The sequence below is a fragment of the Monodelphis domestica genome, chromosome 5 (genome assembly GCF_027887165.1).
Source record: "Monodelphis domestica isolate mMonDom1 chromosome 5, mMonDom1.pri, whole genome shotgun sequence".
NCBI classification, from domain to species: Eukaryota; Metazoa; Chordata; class Mammalia; order Didelphimorphia; family Didelphidae; genus Monodelphis; species Monodelphis domestica.
This window is the reverse complement of record NC_077231.1, coordinates 264,155,304-264,176,693: the sequence shown is the minus strand read 5'-3', so window position 1 is coordinate 264,176,693 and position 21,390 is coordinate 264,155,304. Positions and strand designations below refer to the sequence as shown.

The following is a 21,390-nucleotide window of genomic DNA, read 5'->3' as shown; positions in this document are numbered from 1 at the left end:
TAAAGGGAATCTACATGATATCTATCACCCAGAACGTTCAGGGCAAGTCAAAAGGATGAACAGAGAATTAAAAACTCCAGTGGGAAAATTATGTGCACAAACACACCTAAAGTGGACTGAAGTTCTCCCACTTGCACTTGTTCTACCTTAGAACTAATTTCTTTCAAGGGAAAGGCTTTTATGATCATTTTTCCCTGGGGGAAAATGGGAGAAGAAAAGAGGAATGGTAGTGATGATAAAAGAAAGAGAATAAAATATCAATGAATCATTTTAAAAGTACATAGAAGAGATCATAAGGAAATTCAGCAGGGGACAATGAGAAATGGCAGTGTTGAAACTATCACTTTAAAATTCCAAGTATTCTTTAAAAATTTTTTTTTGTTTTTTTTATTTTTATTGTCATTCAAATCACACTTCCATATTGGTTATTGTTGTAATAGTAAAGTCATACATAATCAAAACCTAAAATATACTGATATGAAAGATTACTCCCAACAGTTCTTTCTCTGGAGATGGATAGCATTCCCTATCATCAGTCTTTCAGGATTGTCCCAGATCATTGCATTTCTGATAGTAGCCAAATTTACACAGATAATCATTGTACAATATTGCTGTTACTGTGTACAATGTTCTCCCAGTTTTGCTTATTTTATTCTGCATCAGTTCCTATAGATCTAGCTTTTTCTGAAATTACCTTATCATTTCTTATGGCACAATAGCATTCCATCATGTAAAAAATAGACTCGAATACAAGACTACAATCCCCATGAGCCTTTGCTCCACTTCCCCAGAATGCCTTGTAATCTCACCTGGGCTGAGATCGTGAAGGTATTTAAGTTGATTTAAAGGCTTTTGAGGGGCACTTGGCTCTTTTTGGACTTCTGTTTTGAAGCAGGCTCGTCTCTTGCGTGATGTGAGGTTATTTTGTCTAGGCCTCTGGCCTAGACACATGTTTCTTACTTGTATATTCTTTAATCTTTAGCCTTTAATAAACCTCTAAAAAAATATAATACTCCTTGCAGAGAGAAACTAATTTCTACCTGCCTCAGTCTCCCCATCTCCCCTAAATTTTAACATGTACCACAATTTGTTCAGTCATTCCCCCCATTGATGGACATCCCCATAATTTCCAATTCTTTGCAACCACAAAAAAGAGCTGCTATAAATATTTTTGTACAAGTCAGTCCTTCCTCCTTTTTTTTTTATTATTTATTTGGAATACAGATCCAGTAGTGACATTACTAGATCAAAGGGTATACATGCACAGCTTTATAGCCTTTTGGGTATAGTTCCAAATTGCCCTCCAGAATGGTTGAATCAGTACTCCTCCAATAATTAATTAGTGTCCTAGTTTTACCACATCCCTTCCAACATTTACCACTTTACTGCCATTTTGGCTACTCTGATAGGTGTTAGGTGGTAAATCATTGTTATTTAATTCTCTAATCAAGAGTGATTTATTTAGAATATGTTTTCATATGATTATTGATGGCTTTGATTTCTTCATCTGAAAATTGCTTGTTCACATCCTTTGACCATTTGTCAATTGGGGGATGGCTTGTATTATGATGACTTAGTTCTTTATCAATTTGAGAAATTAGACCTTTATCAGAGACGTTTGTTATAAAAAAATTTTACAGGTTGTTTCCTGTCTAATGTTGGTTATATTAGTTTTGTTTGTAAAAAAACTTTTTATTCACTATACTCAGAATTATTCATTTTTCATCTTATAATATCCCCTCTCTTATTTGGTCACAAATTCTTCCCTTCTCCAGAGATCTGTGTTCCCTTAATTTAGTTATGGTATCACTTTATGTCTAATTCATATAATCCATTTTGACCATATTTTGGTGTAGGACAGTGATGGCAAACCTCTCTATGGACATGTGTGCCAGCATGGTGCACCCGCCACTGCTGTGGCTCCTCCCCCCCCCCCCCCACACACACACACACACAGGCAGAGGGACTCTTGAGGTGCTGTTTCCTCTCCATCATGGCTGAGGACTTTTTTTCTTCCTCCTCTGTGTGGGGCAGGGGAGGGGGAGCATGGTATTTGGTCTCTACCTATTTATATATTTTGGCCATTTGTCAACTGGGGAATGATTTGATTTCTTATAAATTTGCTTTGCCACTATTTAAAGTGTTTTCTGGCATGAACAAGCAGATTGGGAGAGATTTTATATATATATATATGTATGTAGGTACAATCTCCCTCTCTACTTCTTCTGTCGTCTTTATCTCTCTTAGGTTGTTTCTTGTTTCACTGAGGACACTGTTTGAGAGTAGAAGAAAAGAAGGGGAGCTAGTTTAGCTGAAGTGTTGATGTTCCATTGCCTATAGCTTTATGTGAACTTTAAATGCTCTTCATTTGGAAAATTCCTTTCCTGCCTTTCTTGTTCCAGTGATCAGTTTATAATTTCCTCAAGCTTCCAATAGCACATTTGTAATGATATGTGAACTCAAATTACTCTCCTACTCCATCAACTCCTGTTTGAAAAGGAAAGCTAAACAACAGTAGTATATACTTTACATTGTCTGTGCATGTATCCAAATTGTTGTTCTCCTTATTAGAATGTAATGAATAAGGGCCTTGTCCTGTTACTTGTTTTCCTTAGTGAATAGTATTGGGCTGGTTCCTATAAGAGTTTTAATAAACACTCATCTCTAAGTTTAATAAAGTAACACCTTGAGTGATCCTTTCAAGTTGTAGGAATACTTTGATCTGCCTGGATTAAATGAGGAACAGAAGCTAAGCTGGTTGAGAGGGAAGGAAGTTGAGTAATGCCTCAAATGGGAGAGAGGGAGGCCATTTTTCTTTTTTTCTTTCTATTAGCCATTAGCTATGACAACTACTTAGAGAGAATTCTGTAGATAGAACATTTATTAAGCAAGTACCATATACATGGCACTGTGTTGTGATCTAGAAATAAAAATAAAACAAGGAAAGGAGCCAGTCTTTCCTATCTTGCTGCTTACATAAGAGAAATAAAATCATAAAGTGGAGGAGATCATAGAAGGGAAAGGCAGCTGGTGGAGCCAACTGGAAAATGAGCAGGAAGTCAAACATTATTTATGGGACTGCTCAGGATAGGGATTGTGGACTTTTGGAGATACTTCCTAAACATCAAGAATCCCTATGGGTGGAGTCATCCTGGGGGCCAAGCTAGATGGTGTTTAGATAGATGAGGCTTTTTGGGGGGGGGGTGTGGTGGCAAAGGTACTGAAGTGGTTTGCCATTTCCTTCTATAGCTTATTTTAGACTGTGCCTCCTAACTGCCTGGAAAGCAGTCTCCTTGGCTGATGTGTTGTACCTAAAGAAAGCTTGTTTAGGGACTCTTAAAGGGGATAAAAGACGCCCAAGCCCTGAAGTGTGAGAAGCTGTGCATTGCCATTGCCACCTGCTGTAGTTTATATGTTTATCCTCCCTGCCATTTTACGGTAGATTTGAGTATACTCTTTCCATGGATACATGTATGTATTTGTGGGAGAGTGCTTTAAGGGTCTGTGGAGAAAATGTTTTATAACTCCTGTTGTGTTATTGTGGATTCCCAGTAAATGCTTTTACCAAGAGTTAAATGTGTCTACAGAGGTTGGTGGTTATTGGGAAACTCATGGAAGGGGTAAAGGTGTAGTTTGTGACATAGAAAGTATAAACCCACAAGGTTGCTCCTAAAATTGAGGAGAAACTATCTTGGAAACCAAATCTATGAATGCTATTTGGAAGTATTTACTGAGGGTATCAATATGTTTGTTACTATGGATCATCCTTTTTGGCTAACCCAGACTATCTTTTAACTTCAGTATTATTCAATGTGTTATTTCTGTTTTTGATAACGAAGTTTGTCATCACACAAAGTATATTGTTGGAATATACCACATGTTAGTAGAAGCATTATAATATATTAACTTTTTGCCTGACCGATGATAAAGAAGGATGTTATGGTTGGCTCTGGAGTTAATTATCTTTTTATGTTATTGTGGATAAAGGTTGTAATAGCTATTAGGCCAGCTCTTGTGGGTAGGTCAGAGAAGAGCAGGTAAAATTCACAGCATGAAATTTTAGATATTATTCAGAGAAAAGTAATGTCCCAGTTCTGTTTGATGCAAATGCTGTTTTAGGGTTTGACTTTTTTTTCTTCAGGAAGAGTTATATATACACTGATGTCGACATTGATGTAGAATAATTTAGAAAACTATGTTCCAGGCTTCTGTACTTCAACATCAAAGTTATGTAAAATTCTACTTATTTTCAATGTTACAACTCTTTAAATTGCTACTTTTTGTTACTAATGTAGAAGTTAAGAAAAAATAACTTTAAAAAGAAGTTGGCAACTAGTAATTTGGAAAATGTTGTACTATTCTTAACTAATATGGATTGTCTTTTGGGAATATTTCTTCTTAAATTGTAATATATTGGGGAATTACTAATACGGACTGTGTCCATGATTTTAAATATTTTAGCCTTAATAGGATACTATTGAACAATATGGCATCTTGCAGTTTGTAGAATTGTGTACTAAGTTCATAATTTCCTTCATTTTTTTTGTTTTGTTTTTTCTCTAGAGATGTGAATTATGTCCTCATAAGGATGGTGCTTTAAAGAGAACAGATAATGGGGGTAAGTACTCTAATTTGTAAAATGTTCATTTAAAGTTGGAAAAAAAATATTTTAAAATGTGAATATGTTAATTTATCAAAACTCGGTGAACTTTAGCATGGCAAATTATTTTGAGGCAGTGTGATATAGCCAAAGGATGCTTAGTCTGGGTATCAAAAGATAGAGGATTTTTTTTTTTTTTGCTTCTGTCATCACCTATAGGAATTTAGGCAAGTTTTCTAACTAATTGTTTTCAGTTCCATGTATTCATCAAACACTGAGGTGCTAAATGGTGCTATGTGAGGTTTAGAGGGGAAAGCAAGATGGTATTATTATTCCTTATAGGATGGGCTGAACTTTGGGTTAAAAAAAGTATCACAGAATATATATTTAGGCATAAGAAATTATTTGGGCAAAGACAGGGAGACTGGAAAGCATAGGATTTTTTGGGCAAATATAGAAGTTGTTCAGTTTGACTAGAGCAGACGCCTGCATGGAAAGGAGTGATAAGAAGTAAGACAAAAAAAGGTAAGCTTGTGTCATGTTGTGGTTGACCTTGAACGAGGCAGAGGAGTTTGAACATTGTTGATGAATTGGAAGTCACCGAAGATGTTTGAACAGAAGGGTAATGAAACTAAAACTTTGCCTAAGATGTATTATTCTGTAAGTGGTATATTAAAGATGAATTGGAGTGAGGAAAGAGTAGAGGCAGTAAAACTGATTAGGAGAATACTATTGTAGTTCTTGTAGGTTGTAGTAACATCTTAGATTAATATATGACAATTCAGAAAGAAAGCTATTTTATTGAGGTGTGATTGTCAGGATTTGATCATAAATTAGGTATGAGAGCAAAAGGGGAAAAGATGTGTCAAAGATAATCCATGGATTTAAATGTTGGAAACTGGGCAAATGGTGGTGCAACATGGAGACATTCATTTAGTAAGTTTTTATTAAATATTTACTTTGTTCCAGGCACTGAGTATATAAAGATAAAACCAAATAATTCCTGCTTTTAAACTTGAATTTTCCTGGTTGGGTAGGGGATGAAATAGGAAGTGATATGACTATCTAATTCAGATAGGTAGAAACAAAGTTTAAACTAAATAATTTCCATGTTTATTCCATTACAATAAAATACCAAGTTTCCATTAGTAGAAGGGGGAATCTGGATTAGCAGCACTTGAGCTGCTGAGCTTTGAAGGATGGTTTGGGGATACAACAGTTAAAAGAGGCAACATTGTAGGTATAGTGGACAGCTTGTGCAAAAGCAGGGGCAGAATATGGTGTATAGTGAATCATCTGTGGACCAGTTTGGCTGTAATTTGAAATATGTAAAGGAGAGAAAGATCTGTTAAGTCCAGAAACACAAGCTGGAGTCAAATGGCCTGAAATTCCGAATAGTAGTTTGCATTTTTACAGAGACATCTGGGAACAGCCAGAACAGTATTGGCAAACCTTTTAGAGACCAAGGGCCCAAACAGCAATCCTCTTACCATGTATGAACCCCCAGCCCCTACCTTACCCCATTAGGCTGCTTGGCAGAGGGGCCAGTGATGTGAGAAATGTCTTCAGGTGTGTGTGTGTGTGTGGAGAGGGGGAAAGGCGCAGGCCCTTCTGGTAAATGTGCCATAGGTTTGCCAACATGGGCTTATAGTCAGCAATGATCTAATTTGTAAAACTGAGTAATGGAGGAGGAGGGGAAATGGATTTTTAATAGAGGATTTCTAAGCATTCTTGATGAAAAGATCAGAACCATGTAGAAACTGAAGTTGAGATATAGTAGTGAAACACAACATAAAAAGGTTAATAACACAAGTGAACAGTCATGGAAGTGATAAACTACTTCTATAAGGATAAGGGATAGGAAAAAAATATAAACCTAAATAAACTTGGTTTCCTATAGTCTCGAGGGGGGTTGTGCTTAACTGGCCCTGGGTTGTCCCTAGGTTATTTTTTTTCATCACCAATCCATCTAAGTCCTTCCCAATCAATATATCTCCTTTGGGAGCTAGTTTTCTTTTTCACTTCCATTCTAACATGGGACATGATACAGGTCTTCCTTCTATAATGTATCATCATCAGAGATCATAGAGGGAATATAATTAGACACAAGGATTAGGAATGATTTTGTTATGTCTTAATGTTAAGAGAAGAATGAAAAGAGGGTTAGAGGAATATATTTGTGGGGGAGGTGGAAGAGAAAGGAAGATTAAGGAGAATTATTTCACATAATTAGAGTAGAAAAGGAGAACGAATGGGTGGGCCACAGCTGGCACTTGAATCTCACTCCCAGCTGGTGAAAGCATAGAAGGATGTATACACATAACTTGGATACAGAAATTTCACTTAACAGAGAGGAAAAAGGAGGGAGAAGGGGTAGTAATTAGAATGAAAGTAGATTCAGGGAGAGTTTAGTTCTAAGCAAAACAAACTTTAAGAATGTCCTAAAATATGTCACTATAATAATCTCTATATAGCTGTTTTTGAAGTGTCAAAGTCTGGAGAATATGCGGTAGGGCCCATAAATTATGGAATGGCTGAATAAATTATGATATAGAAATATGATAGACTATTATTATAACGGAGATGGTTTCAAAGAAACCTAGGAAGACTTTTAACATGAAGTGATGCATAGTGAAGTGAACAGAATCAGAACAATATATAGTGATAAAGATATTGTAAAGATAAGCAACTTTGAAAGAATTAAGAACTTTAATGAGTGTAATGACCAATTCTGATTCCATTCATGATACCAGTTTTTTGTTTGTTTGTTTGTTTTTGTTTCTGTTTTTTAATTGCTAAGCCTTGACAGATCTGGAGGTAGAATCAACAGTTTTTGTAAACTTTATATTTGTGAGGTGAGGGATAGCAATGTTTAACTCTATGGTTTTAAATCTAATTGACTGGGATAAGAGCAAAATTAAGAGAAAAAAGAGGAAGTTAGGAAGAAGGGGAGGTTTTAGGGACAAGGTTAATTCTGTTTTGAACATCTAGTTAGGTTCAAAAGGAAGAACAGGTTTAACAGAGAACATTGTAAGATCAGTTTCAAACATGTGCTTGAGGTACTTGCAGCTTATGCCAAATGTTTTATAGTTAATTGGATATCAATTCCAACTGGAGATGTGAATGTGGGAGGAAATGTACATAGAAGAGGCAAAGGAAGTGAATGAGACTGTTGTGAGAAAGAATTTAAAGGACCAGAAAATGTGGATACATAGGGAATACTTTCCTTAAGTGGTAGGAAGGGGAATGAAGGGCCAACAAAGAAAATAGGAAAGGCAAGAATCTCTATTTTGAATGTTGGCAGTAGTAACCAGTGTAAAAAACTGCAAAAAGAATTTAAATTTTCGGACAGAGTTGGCAAAACTTTTAGAGATCAAATGCTCAAACTGCACCTTCAAGCTGCATGTGAGGAGCTCCCTAACCCCCCCCCCCCCCCACCTGCTGGGTGACGGGGCTGGGCTTGTGAAAAATGTCTTCAGGCAGGGTGGAGAGGGGGAACAGAGCAGGTCCCTCCTGCTTGCCAACATGGTTCTAGGAGAATCCTTGAGGTTAACAACTATTATCATGTACTTTTCTGTCTGCATTCCTAACACTGTGCCTTACCTGTGGTATATGCATAAAGAATGCCTCTCTCTCTCTCTCTCTCTCTCTCTCTCTCTCTCTCTCTCTCTCTCTCTCTCTCTCTCTCTCTCTCTCTCTCTCTCTCTCTCTCTCTCTCTCTCTCTCTCTCTCTCTCTCTCCTCTCTCCCTCTCTCCCTCTCTCCCTCTCCCTCTCCCTCTCTCTCCCCTCTCTCTCTCTCTCTCTCTCTCTCTCTCTCTCTCTCTCCCCCCCCTCTCTCTCTCCTCTCTCTTGGATACTAGACCTTATTAGAGAAATTTTATGCAGATTCTTAGCCTGCTTGACCACTTTCCCTTCTTATCCTATGTACGTTAATTTTGTCTGAAGCTTTCCAGTTTCATGTAATAAAAGTTATCTTATATCTTTTGTAATTGACTGTCTTTTGGTTAAGACTATGTCTCCTGCCCATAGCTGTTAGAGGTATATGATCTATTCTAATTTTTTAATAATTTGTTATGTGTTATGTAATGAAACATTTTTATTATATTAACGTTGTATGTCCATTAAGAATTTATTGTGGAATATGATGTAAGATATTGGTCTAATTTCTGCCAGACTAATTTCCAGTGTTATCAGCAATTCTTATCAAATATGGAGTTTTTCCTAGTTGATTTCTTTTCCACTTTATCTAAGACTGGGTTATTGAGTTTCATTGTTTCTCGTTGTTCGTAGTCATAGTTCAGTGTTGCGGAACCTTTTAGAGAGCTGGAGTACCAGGTCCCCTCCCCCCCACTGAATGCCAGGAGCACCCCCATGTCCCACATTTTTGGGGAGGAGGAAGTGCTCTCATTGGACTCCTGGGCAGAAGGGCAGGGGATGTGGAAAATGTCATCAGTCACAGTGGAGAGGGGGAGGGGAGTAGTAGATTGGCTTTTGATATTGTATATTTGTATCCTTTTACTATATATTCTAGATAGCAGTTCTTATCAGAGAAACAAATTTGTCGCAAGGATTATTTCTCAGTTCACTATTTCTTTTCTAAGTTTTACTGTATTTTTTCCAAGCATTTTCAATTTTATATTATCAAAACTATCCATTTTATCTTATGTGATGCTGACCTTTGTTTAAGAACTCTTACCGTATGAATAATTATGAAAATTATTTCCTTTTGTGCCCCTCTAATTTATTTATGCTTATTACTGTTCTTATCCAAAACATATATCCATTCAAAGCTTATTGTGGTATATAGCATAAAATTTTATTTCTGGCAGACTTATTTCCAGTTTTTCTTACTTTTTAAAAATTATCTTTCTCCATGCAATCTAAGTCCTTGGTTTATTTAAAATTTTGCTATTATGTTTGATTGCTTTTAGGTCTAATTTTTAAAATCTCTTTGATTTATATTTTTAAATAGTACCTAATAGTTTTGGTGATTTCATCTTTGTAGCATAATAATCTGGTTCTAATTGGTCCCTTTCTCACTTTTTCCTTATATCCTTTGAGATTACTTGATTTCCAGGTGAATTTTGTAATTTTAATTTTCTTCTAGTTTTTTATAGTTTGCTAAGATATTGAATCTGTAAATACTTTTGTAGAATTAGCATTTGTATTGTTTGCAAGTACCTGGTACATAGGAAGTACTTAATAAATGCTTGTTGAATGATCATTGTACTAAGCATTAGCAATTTATATTTTTAAATACTTGTCTTTATATATGTAAGGAGTATTTTGCTTGCATTCATATAAGTACTGTTGTTTTCATTGGTTAATTCCCATCTATTATGTACTGTATGTAATTATTTTGATCAGTATTTTTTTATTCTTTTGATGAAATTTGTTGGTAATATTCAGAAAAGTTGATAATTTTTCAGTCAGTATTACTATCCTGCTGTGCTAAGAGTTTCTTTTATATATAGCTATTATATATATTTATTATATATAGCTATTATATATATTTATTATATATAGCTATTATATATATTTATTATATATTATATATATTATATATATTTATATGTATATATTCATAGCATGCTCCTTGATTGAAGTTATTGTCTTGATTTTTAAAAAAATTTTAGTTGAATTTCTTGTTTTTTCTAGAGATCAAGTTAGGAAAGGAGGATATTGGATTTGGAAATTAGGTAGGGTGTCTCTCCTGACACTTTTGAGAGCAATTTCTGTAGAAAATTGGGAATGGATAAAAGCAGGGTTTGACCAGACCAATGGTCACTAAAGTTTTTTGATTACTCACACTATTCGCAAAAATTATTTGAGCCTATGTTTCATCAGCATAAGTGTGTGTGTTTTTCTAGTAATGTATACATTATAAAATATTTAAAAGTTGCAAATTAATGACATGAAAACATTCTTGAATGAAAAAATTAGAAATATTTTAGATAGAAGAATGAGATTGAATATGTGTCAGTATTTTAAGAAAACTCAGTTTAAAATTTGATGATACCTTAATTTTAAGATTTGGTTCTAAGATGAAAAAGACAATTTATAAAGATTATGTAGTTTCCAATGGAAGAGAGATACTTCATTGGCTAAGCTTACTAAAAATCATGACCCATAGGCTTCAATTCCTTCTACCACTTGGGAAGAGATTTTTTTTTTTTAGTTTTTAAAACATTATTTTATTTGGTCATTTTCATACATTGTTCATTGGAAACAGATCATTTTCTTTTACTCCCCCCAACCCGCCACCCCTTCACTAGCCCATGGGCAATTGGTCTGGGTATCACATGTGTCCTTGCTCTGAACCCATTTCCTTGTTGTTGGTATTTGCATTAGGGGGCTCATTTAGCGTCTATCCTCGATCATGTCCCCTCAATCTCTGTAGTCAAGCAGTTGCTTTTCCTCGGTGTTTTTACTTTGGGAAGAGATTTTTATTCAAGTTCTGTGAAATATTTTCCTTATTCCTTGATGCTGATGAGTTGATTGCAATGCAACTTTTTTTTAAGTCAGGATTTGATCTGATAGGTTTTCTATATCTACATGTAGTTTTGGATTGGAGTTTTCTACAGAGCTTCCTGCTATTGTGTCATCTTGGTTCCACCTCTCGCTTCCTAGAAGCACTTTTTATTACCTGGAAAGACTGGAATTTAACAAGATGATTCATTACATTTTTTAAGATAATTAAAGTTGGGGTAGGTATTCCACTTAGCAGGAAAAATGGTGGTTAAAAGACTAAATGGTAGAAAGGTAAACCACTACTAGGCTACTTTTTTTTTGTCTTGAGTATTTTCTCATTTGCTATTGGGGTAGTATAGTGGTATAATTAATTTAAAGGCTGAGTAATAGATAAATAATTTAAGTAGGTATTCCTGGGACCTAATGATAAGTAGGTCTTTGTTTTTGTTTTTAAGAACAGTTGGTGTTGCAATTAAGTGTGTCCCAAAAATCTTTGTGCTGTTTTTAAAGATTTAGTAGCTGAAAACAACATAAAAACTTTTGGGATATGGATACATGATATAAATCTTAGAAAGCCATGCTACAGTTAGAGGATAATTAAAGGGTATATCTTTGATACTTGTAAATAGGGTACTAGAGATTAAAACAAAATAGGTAAATTATGACTTAAAAATTCATGTTTGAAAAGCATTTGTTGATAGAAAAAAATGGGATAAATGGAAATTAGCTTCCTAGGCAATTCTATCTTAGTTCCTATCAAAAGAGTTAGGATGTTTCAAAAATAGAATTAAGTTATCATTTACTTATAGTCCCATTTTACTAATTAAAGGCATTCTGAATTCTTGCTCTGGATTGTCAGGAATATATTTCTCTTTGGCAGCAAAACCAGCTCTCCATACCACCTTTTTGTTTTTAGCAGCAAGATTGAGACATTTTTTTTGACTTCTTATGATTCTTAAGTTGGGTAGAGGAATGGTGGCTTTCTTGATAGTTAGAATACGGATACTCTTGAGTACTGGTACAGATAAGCTTTGTTGTATTGCACTTTGAAGATAGTTGACTTAAAAAAAAAAACAAATTGTTTGGAAATGACCAAATAAAATAATGTTTAAAATTAAAAAAAAAAAGAATATCTTCCTCCCATCAGCAGTCTCTTAAGTAACAGCATTGTGGAGATATACAGAAAGTAAATTAAAATCTAGATAACATAAATCTTGATCTGGATTTTTAATAAAAGCTTTTGTTTCATCTTTCAAAAAAAAATACAAATTGAAGGTTTGTGCAACCCTACACTGAACAAGTTGATAGGCATAAATTTCCCAACTGCATATTCTCATATTGTATCTCTATCACAATTTGGTAATTCTTGCAATATTTGAAATTATTTTATTATTATTATATTTATTATGATAATTTGTGATCAGTGAATGATCTTTTATTTTACAATTATATTATGAGGTGCTATAAATTGTACTCATATAAAACAGCAAAATTAATTGATAAATATTTGGTCTCAATTCCCCATCTCTCTGTCTTTTTAGGCCTAAGACAGAACAATATTGAAATTAGGCCAATTAATAACCCTTCAATGCTCTCTAGGTGTTCCAAATGAAAGGAAGGCTCAATGGATATGACATTTAATTATTGTCTTATTTTAAGAAATTGTCCCAGCTAGGGGGCAGCTGGGTAGCTCAGTGGATTGAGAACCAGGCCTAGAGATGGGAGGTCTTAGGTTCAAATCTGACCCTCAGACACTTCCCAGCTGTGTGACCCCCAAGCAAGTCACTTGACCCCCATTGCCTAGCCCATATCACTCTTCTGCCTTGGAGCCAATACATAGTATTGACTCCAAGATGGAAGGTAAGGGTTTAAAAAAAAAATTGCCCCAGCTACTCTTTAGCAGTCACCATCCTGAGCAGTCAGTAGTCATAAACATTAAGGCAAGATCCTCTAACAGCAAAAAGATTTTCTGATTCACTTAAGGTGCAAATGATAGTGTTTTTAAGCAATGAAGTATTTTTAAAAAAAAATTTCTTGATTTCAGAAACAAATCTACACTTAAGTTTTCCAAGGTTATATGATTCATGTTGACTTCCCTTCCCTGTTTTTCCCCCCTCCCATAGCTGACAAGCAATTCCACTGCGTTTTACATGTATTATCACTCAAAACCCATTTCCATATTCATTTTTGTAATAGCAGCAATCTTTTAAAACCAGTCCCCCAAATCATATACCCTAATAAACAAGTGATAATTCATGTTTTCTTCTGCCTTTCTACTAACAGTTCTTACTCTAGATATGGATAGCATTCTTTTCATAAGTCCTTCAGAATTGTACTGGATCATTGCATTGCTTTTAGTAGCAAAGTTTATGACATTTGATTGTTCCACAATGTTTCAGTTAAAGCGTATAATGTTTTTCTTGTTCTACTTATTTTTACTCCGCATCAGTTCATGTAGGTCTTTCCAGTTCTTAGAGAAATAAACTGTTTCATCATTTCTTATAGCACAGTAGTATTCCATCACCATCATATACCACAAATTTTCAGTTGTTCCACAGTTGAGAGACATCCCCTCTGATAATGAAGTATTCTTTTTTTAAGACACAGTATTCTTGCTCACTCAATATAATAGACTATAGTAAAATATAACTTTTATTATATGCACTAGAAAAACAAAAAATTCATGTGACTTGTTTTGTTGTGATATTTGGGTTTTTTGTGATGGTCTGGAACCAAACCTGCAATATCTCCATGGTATGCCTGTAACCTCTTTTTTTTTTTGGTACTAATAACTTCTTAGCTGATATTTTTCTTAAGAAAAGTCATTCCTCTGCATTTGTGTAAGAAAAATCAATTCTGTGTTCATTTTTGGGGATTTTTAAAAAAACTAAAAATGACTTGTTTTCTGTTATTCCTTTGTATTTTGGAAAGAGAAAAAGAAAAATTACAGAAAGTCAAATAAAACATTCTCACATCCATTTACAAAATGCATCTTTATTTTTCTTGAGCCTACCACCTGTCAGAAGGTGTGTATATATTACTATTGGTTCTTTAGGGCCATGGTTGTGTATTTTTGATTGGTTGCTAAGTTTTCATTTCTGAAACATATATAAACAGCCAACAGAATAAGTAAAGTGCATTATTTCAGATTGTACTAACATCAGATTAGATTAGGGGAAGTTATGATAATATAATAATTGCTGATATTTATATAGTGCTTTCGGGTTTGAAGAACTTTACAAATCACTCATTTTATCCTCACTACCAACAGGAGACAACGGTAGGCTTTATTATTATTATTATTATTTCTATTTTACTGATGACCAAACTGAGGTAGACTGATTTCATGAATTACCCAGAATCACACATCTAGTGTTTGAGGTCAGATTTGAATTCCAAGTCCTAGTCTCCATCCACTGTGCTGCCCTAAAACAGGTTAGCCTAAGTGCTTGTGCCTGTTTATTGCCTAGGTTGTTCTATGTAACTGAATGTACATGCCATACAGCTGGTTTTTGTGCATGCGCATGCATCTGTGTTTGTCTTGGACAAGTTCTGTGGATGAATAGTGATTTGGTACTAGAATTCAATTGGATTGGATTGCTTTTGGAAAATTATAATACATTTCTGAGCTTTTCTTTTAAACTGTAATGAATTCAGAAAGTTACTTTCAAAGCTGTTGCTGCTTGTGATCCTAATTTTTTTATTCTCTTCTAAGTTTAAAAAAAAACATTTCAGTGACCCTCCCTCTTCTCCCCTTTCCCTTCTCCCTTCTCTCCTCTCTTTCTCTTCTGCCCTTCCTCTTTTCCTTCACTCTCCCCTCCCCTAATTTTCATCACTCCCCTCCACAATTACAATGCTTTTAATGGCCCTCAATTTTTGGCCAAAATGAAATCTACCTTTTTAATATTATTAGTCATATGTTGAGTGTTATGAAGTGCTACATTCTCTGAAGATGCAAAAAATGCATGTCATGTAAAGGACAGAAGACAGAGGTGCATGGTTAGTGTGAAAAGGTTACAATTTTTTTTTTTTTGGTGAAGTAGGGAGTCCAGCCTCTTCATATGGATCATCTAAGTGGCAGAAAGACAAAGTGACAGACTTGGAGTCTGAAAGACTTGATTTCAAGTTCATATTTGACTGTAAAGACTTTCTATGTGACCCTGAGCAAGTCACTTAACACTGCTTGCTGAATTCAGTATTATCTTCTGTAAAATAAGTTAGAGAAAGAAATGGTAAGCTATGTTGAGTATTTTTGCCAAGAAATTCCCAAATGGGTTTGTTTTCTAATTTCATTAGTCAGCCATGACTAATCAACAATGAAAATGAAATTGAAGCAATTATTGGGAGTTATTCTATCCAAATGTATGTCAATAAACGTAAGTGAAATAGATAACTATAGCCCAAAATACTAACTGACCAGATTAACAGGTAAGGAAATGGAATACTTAAATAACTCCATCTTAGGAAAAAAATCTGAATAAGCCATTAGTGAGCTCCTCAAGAAAAAATTCCCAGATCTAGATGGATTCAGAAGTAAATTTTACAGAATGTTTAAGAAACAATCCTCATACCACATAATCCAAATGTTCAAATATATAAGTTATTTGAAAAAATAAGCAAAGAAGGAATCTTATTAAATTTGTTTTATAACATAAATACTTCTGATACCTAAAGTAGGAAGAGCAAAAACAGAAGACTATAGACCAATTTCCCTAATGAATATTGATGCAAAAATTCTAAATAAAATCTGAGCAAGGTGATTAAAAACAACATTTCATGAAGACTGTACTCTTATGTCCAGGTGGGATTTATACCAGGAATGTAAGGCTAATTTAACATTAGGGAAAGAATCTGCATAATTCACCATATCAATAATAAAATAACAAAAATCATGATTATATTAGTAGATGCAACAACAAAAAAAGCTTTTGACAAAACACATGTTCTTCTAAAAAAAAAAACCCTAGAAAGTATAGGAATAATGGAATTTTCCTTAAAATGATAACTAATATCTCTCTAAAAGCACCAGCAAATATTATTTGTTATGGGGACAAGCTAGAGTCTTTTTTGTAAGATCAAGGGTAGAGCAAAGGTGTTGGTTAACACTACTATTATTCAATATTGTGCTAGAAATGTTCGCTATAATAATAGAAGAAAAAGAAATGGAAATAATTAGAATTGGTAATGAGAAAACAATACTATTACTTTTTGCAGAAGATGTGAATGGTAGTCTTAGAAAACCTTAAGGAATCAACAAAAAAATCTAGTTGAAATAATTAACTTCTGCAAAGTTATTGTAAATGAAATAAACACACAAAGAACATTGGCAGTAACATTGCCCATCATGAAGAGACAGAAAGAAATTCTGGGAAATCTACCTGCCATGACAGACCCAGAAATTTTATGCTCACAATTACAAAATATTTTTTTCCATAAATAATGTCAGATTTAAACAATTGGAGAAATACTAATTTCTCATGGGAAGATTGAGCCCATACAAAAACATGACAGCACTGCCCAAATTAATTTACTTATTCAATGTTATACCAAACTACTAAAAATTATTTTATAATGTTAGAAAAAAATAATTCACCTGGAAGAACAAAAGGTCAAGAATATAAAGAGAATCAGTGGAAAAGAAATGTTGAAGAGAAGATGTCTGAATAGCACCAGAGCTCAAAATGTATTATAAAGTAGTGATTTATTAAAATGAATCAGATCTCAATCAGATCAGATCTCAATGGATAGAATTCTGGAATGAGAGGCGTTTTAAAGATTGGCATGAAAGATTGGTCAGAGCAGTTTTGGTTTTTGTTGCTACTAAGACGTCTTCTAAACTTTCATTACTCAAATATATAGAGACCACACTAAAATTTGTAAGAATATGAATCATTATTCAATTGATAAGTGATTAAAGGATGTGTATGAAAAGGCATTTTTCATATGAAGAAGTCAAAATATAGTCATAAAAAAATTTACAAATCATCGATTTTAGAAATACAAATTAAATACCTGATATATCACCTCACATCTATGAGATTAGCTAATAAGATAGAAAAGGAAATAATAAATGTAAGAAGGCATGTAGAAAAATAGGGACACTAGTGTACTCTTGGAATTGTGAACTGATATAAACATTCTCAGAAACAGTATGGAACTATGCCCATAGGGTTATAAAACTGTATACCTTTTGACCTAGCAGCAACACTACCAAATCTCTATCCCAAAGGTCTCCTCCTCCCCCGAAAATAAAGAAAGGGACCTTTATGTAGAGAAAATATTTATACCATCACTTTCTGTTGTGGTGAATTTAGATTTAAAAATTGAGGGGATTCCAATTAATTGAGGAATGGCTGAATCAATGGTATATGATTGTGATGGAATACTACTATGCTATGATGAGCAGGGTGATTTCAGAAAAACCTTGAAAGACTTATATGAACTGATGGAAAGTAAAATGAGTAGAGCCAGAGAACAATGTATACAGTAATAGTAGTATTGTATGATGGACGATCAACAAAATGACTTGGCTATTCTCAACAATACAGTGATTCAAGGCATTTCCAAAGGTTTTAAGATGAAAAATGCTATTTACCTCTAGTGAAAGAACTGGTTAAGTAAGAATGCAGATCAAAGCATAATTTTAAATTTTTATTTTCTTGGGGTTTTTCTGTTTTGTTTTCTGTTTTCTTTTGTAATGTCTAATATAGAAACAATTTTGCTTAACTGGACATGTATGATCTGCAGCAAATTACTTGCCTTTTCAAGGAGCTAATTTGTAACTCAACTTTAAAAAACATGTTAAAATGGTTTTTACATGTACTTAAAAAAAGTTATGTAGTAAGAAAATACAATACCTCTTTCACTCTAGAACTGCAAAAAATAGTCAAAAAGGCATTTCCTTTAGAAAGGGGGGTCTTCAAAAAAACCTAGAGACATTGCAGAGTAACCCTTGGGTCCAATGAAGTATGGACAGGTGCCTCTGCGGTCTTCAAGGTCCTGTGTCAGAATGTAATTATAAAGAAAAGCTATCTTCAGAAGCCTCATGATGGCCAGAAACTCCACATTTGGAACTTTTAAAGTCCTGGTAAAGTGTAGCTAGCAGTAAGTAACTAGTGATATTTCAGGGTTCAGGTCACTCCTGGCCCAGGTACTTTGGCTTTGCTAATACTCTGCCCTGATATCCTAGCAAGGGCATTTGAAAGTCCAGTGTTCTGATTCAGGGAGACTTCAGCTTGGTTAGTAGAGCACAGTAAAGAATGAAGCCTGGTCCTGGCACAGATCTGAACTAAGAACTGAACATACACATAGCAAATCAAGGAAGATAATGAATGGTGTAAGAAAAAAAATTACAAATGCCAAATGGAATAGTATTGTATCACTACATTGAAATAGCATCCATGATGAGAATTCTTTAATTTCTTAATATAGTTATTCTGAGATTTTTGAAACTACAGACTCAAACAATCCCATGTGATATTATGATTTCCGTTCTTGACTCATCTTCCAAAAACATATTCTAGATCTAATTTAAAAAAATAAACTTGTTTATAGAACTTTTCCTACTTTGCTTAATTTTGTAGGGTGTTTTTTTTTTTGCCAGATTTTTCTTTTCTTCAGTTATTTTAGTATTAATCCAAGTCTGCTTTCTTTCTCTCTGAGCTTATATACTTTTTAGAAGGGTTATTCTACTTATGGATTCAGTTTTTCTTGTTTTTTTTTTTATTTTCTATTCAGTATCAAGAACTCTGGTTTCATTTTTCTTTAAGTTATTTTATATGTTTAATTACTCTTTCATACCAATCTGGAGTTTCTTGGTATTCTGTGATCTTGGAGGAGTTTGTAGTGTTCTTGTCTTTAGGACTGTTGTCTTATTTTCCTTATAATATGTTTAGTGTACTTTAGTTTCTCTTAAATGTTTCAATTATTCTGTTTTTAAGAGATGCTTTGCTGCTTGTGAATCCTGGCTTTTAATCATGTCCTCCCTCCCCCAAATATACTTAGTTTTTCAGTCTTAATCTTGTATTACCAGTTATTGACTTCAAGTTCCCTTTCATCCTTTCTTTCCCTGCCCGCCAGTACTCCACAGATCCCTAAGATTTTGCCCAAAAGCCCTTCAGTGGAATATATGCTCCAGATTGATTAGACTCTCCACTGCTGGGTTTTAGGATACTCTTTTCCCTCCTGTGGTTCTTAATACTTTCCTTGTCCCTTGTCCTCCCTCTCTATTTAATTCTCCTATTCCTTCACTTAACTCTTCAGAATCAGTGTCTCCTGCTTTTTTTTTTTTTTGTATTGTGGAATATGGTTTAGGTGAAGGTTTGTGCTGAATCATTACTTAAGGAGGTGCTGGCCAGGGGTTCTTGTATGTGGAGCATAGATTCTTAACCTGGACTTCATGAACTCTTTAAAAGTGCTAAATGTATTGTATTGTTTGTTTGTTTTTTAACATTTAAAAACATTAAATTGCAAAAGGATATTGAACTTCAACAACTGTACAATCTTGCAATAACTTCTTAGTCATAGGCGTTTGTGTTTACTTGGGCTCACATACAGTATTGTGGACAGGATAGAGACTTAGTTTTGGGGTGTTATTTTCTCAGGTCTTTTCTGTACCTTCAATGGGTTCTTTTTTCTTATATTGTCAATTTACCTTTACTGTGGGCTTTTTCTGAGCAGTTTGGATGACTTTGGGTTCTTGTAAATAAAAGCATTATCTTGACTATCATATCAGAACATTTTTGAGACTAGACATAATTAGAACTATGCAGGGTTGTTTTACAACTAAGATGCATAATTCTCTTAATATCTATCTCTTTCTAGATGTGCCCTTTTAGATGGAATTAATTTATATTAGATAACAATTTTAGCTTTACCTCTAAATATCCAGACTAGTCGATGGCTATTTAACAACTAGAGTATCAGCCTGCAATCTATGTGTCCTTAAATTTTTTTTTCTAAATTTGGGGACCCCCTTTGACCTTAAAATTTGTTAGAATTTTTATTATTCCTTAGGTTTCAATAAAACCATTTCTTTCTAGATAGATATCCCTTTCCTAATCTTACCTCTGTGCCAACACTATTCCCCCCTCTTCTGGCTCAGTGAATGCTCTGTTAACTTGGTGATTTTGAAAACTGTAAGGGATCAAAATAAATTATAGATGGTCTATCCCATGACTGCCACAAAATATATGGTGTTTTCCTTAGATTGCTGTGGGAACAATGTTAATAAAGACTATATATAATGTGCGTTTTAGCATTGGTAGTCTCTATAGGTAAGGAAGGACAATGAGGGAAAAGATGACTTTGAATCCTTTTTGATACTGTAGTACTAGTGGTCTCCTGCTGAGACTGAGAATTACTATCTTATGTTAGATTACCTAGGGCCAGACCTGATGGGGATCCACTCTTTGCTAGGAAGAATTATGGACTAAACTAGTCCCAATTTAAGTTTAAAAAATCATTTGGGAATTAGGCACTTTGAAATAATCATTTCTTTTATTTCACTTTACTTCTTGTTACTCACCATTAATTGAGGAGGTGTTGTATTATTTTCCTCACCAAACATTTATTATTAGGTGCCTAATTACTTATATCATTATTACTGCATATAGCAAGGCTGGGTAGGCAGACCAAATAATTTAGGATCACTGCCTAGAAGTGCCTATCTTTACTGTTCCCATAAACCCTTTACTGTTTCTTTAAACCTCCTCACTTCATTCAAAGGTACATCTTAGATGCAAAACTATGATATGCTAAGAATTGTAGGATTTTACTAATACTTTTTTAGTCTTAATAGAGTAAGCCTGGAAATGGTATGTTTGTCATTCTTTATCTAATGATAAAGTCATCTAAGTGGTACAGAGCACTGAGCCTCTAGTCATCTGAATTGAGTCCACCCTCAGATATTTACCAGCTCTACAACCCTGAGAAAATCACTTAATTTCTCTCTGCTTAGTTTCCTTATTTGTAAAATGGAGATTATAATTAAAGCACTTATTTCCCAGGGTTGTTGTGAGGATAAAATGTGATATTTGCAGAATTTAAAGCAATGTAGGGAGTGAGAAAATACACCTTCCTTTCTTTCTTTGCAGGCCAGGGGAATTAGGTGTTGAATGTATTATTATCATATTTGTAAAGTACTTTCTATATCTTATGGTGATATATAACTTACAGCTATTATCATTATTACAAGTAGTTACAAGCAATCATTTCTGAAAGTTTACAACCTTTAGTACTGGAGTTTGAAAATTAGTGGCTTATCACTAAAGATAAAATAGATTTTGATTACATGAAATTAAGAGGCTTTTGTATTAAT

At 34.1% G+C, this 21,390-nt stretch overlaps 1 protein-coding gene across 15 annotated transcripts in view; it reads left to right on the top strand.

The window, feature by feature from the left end:
- MLLT10 (MLLT10 histone lysine methyltransferase DOT1L cofactor) overlaps positions 1-21,390 on the top strand; it is a 271,323-nt gene that overhangs the window by 77,822 nt on the left and 172,111 nt on the right. For all 15 annotated transcript variants that reach the window (XM_016426362.2, XM_007504883.2, XM_016426361.2 and 12 more), the window contains one exon: positions 4,564-4,618. In XM_016426362.2, the coding sequence (XP_016281848.1) occupies positions 4,564-4,618 (55 nt within the window). The remainder of the gene's footprint in view (positions 1-4,563; positions 4,619-21,390) is intronic.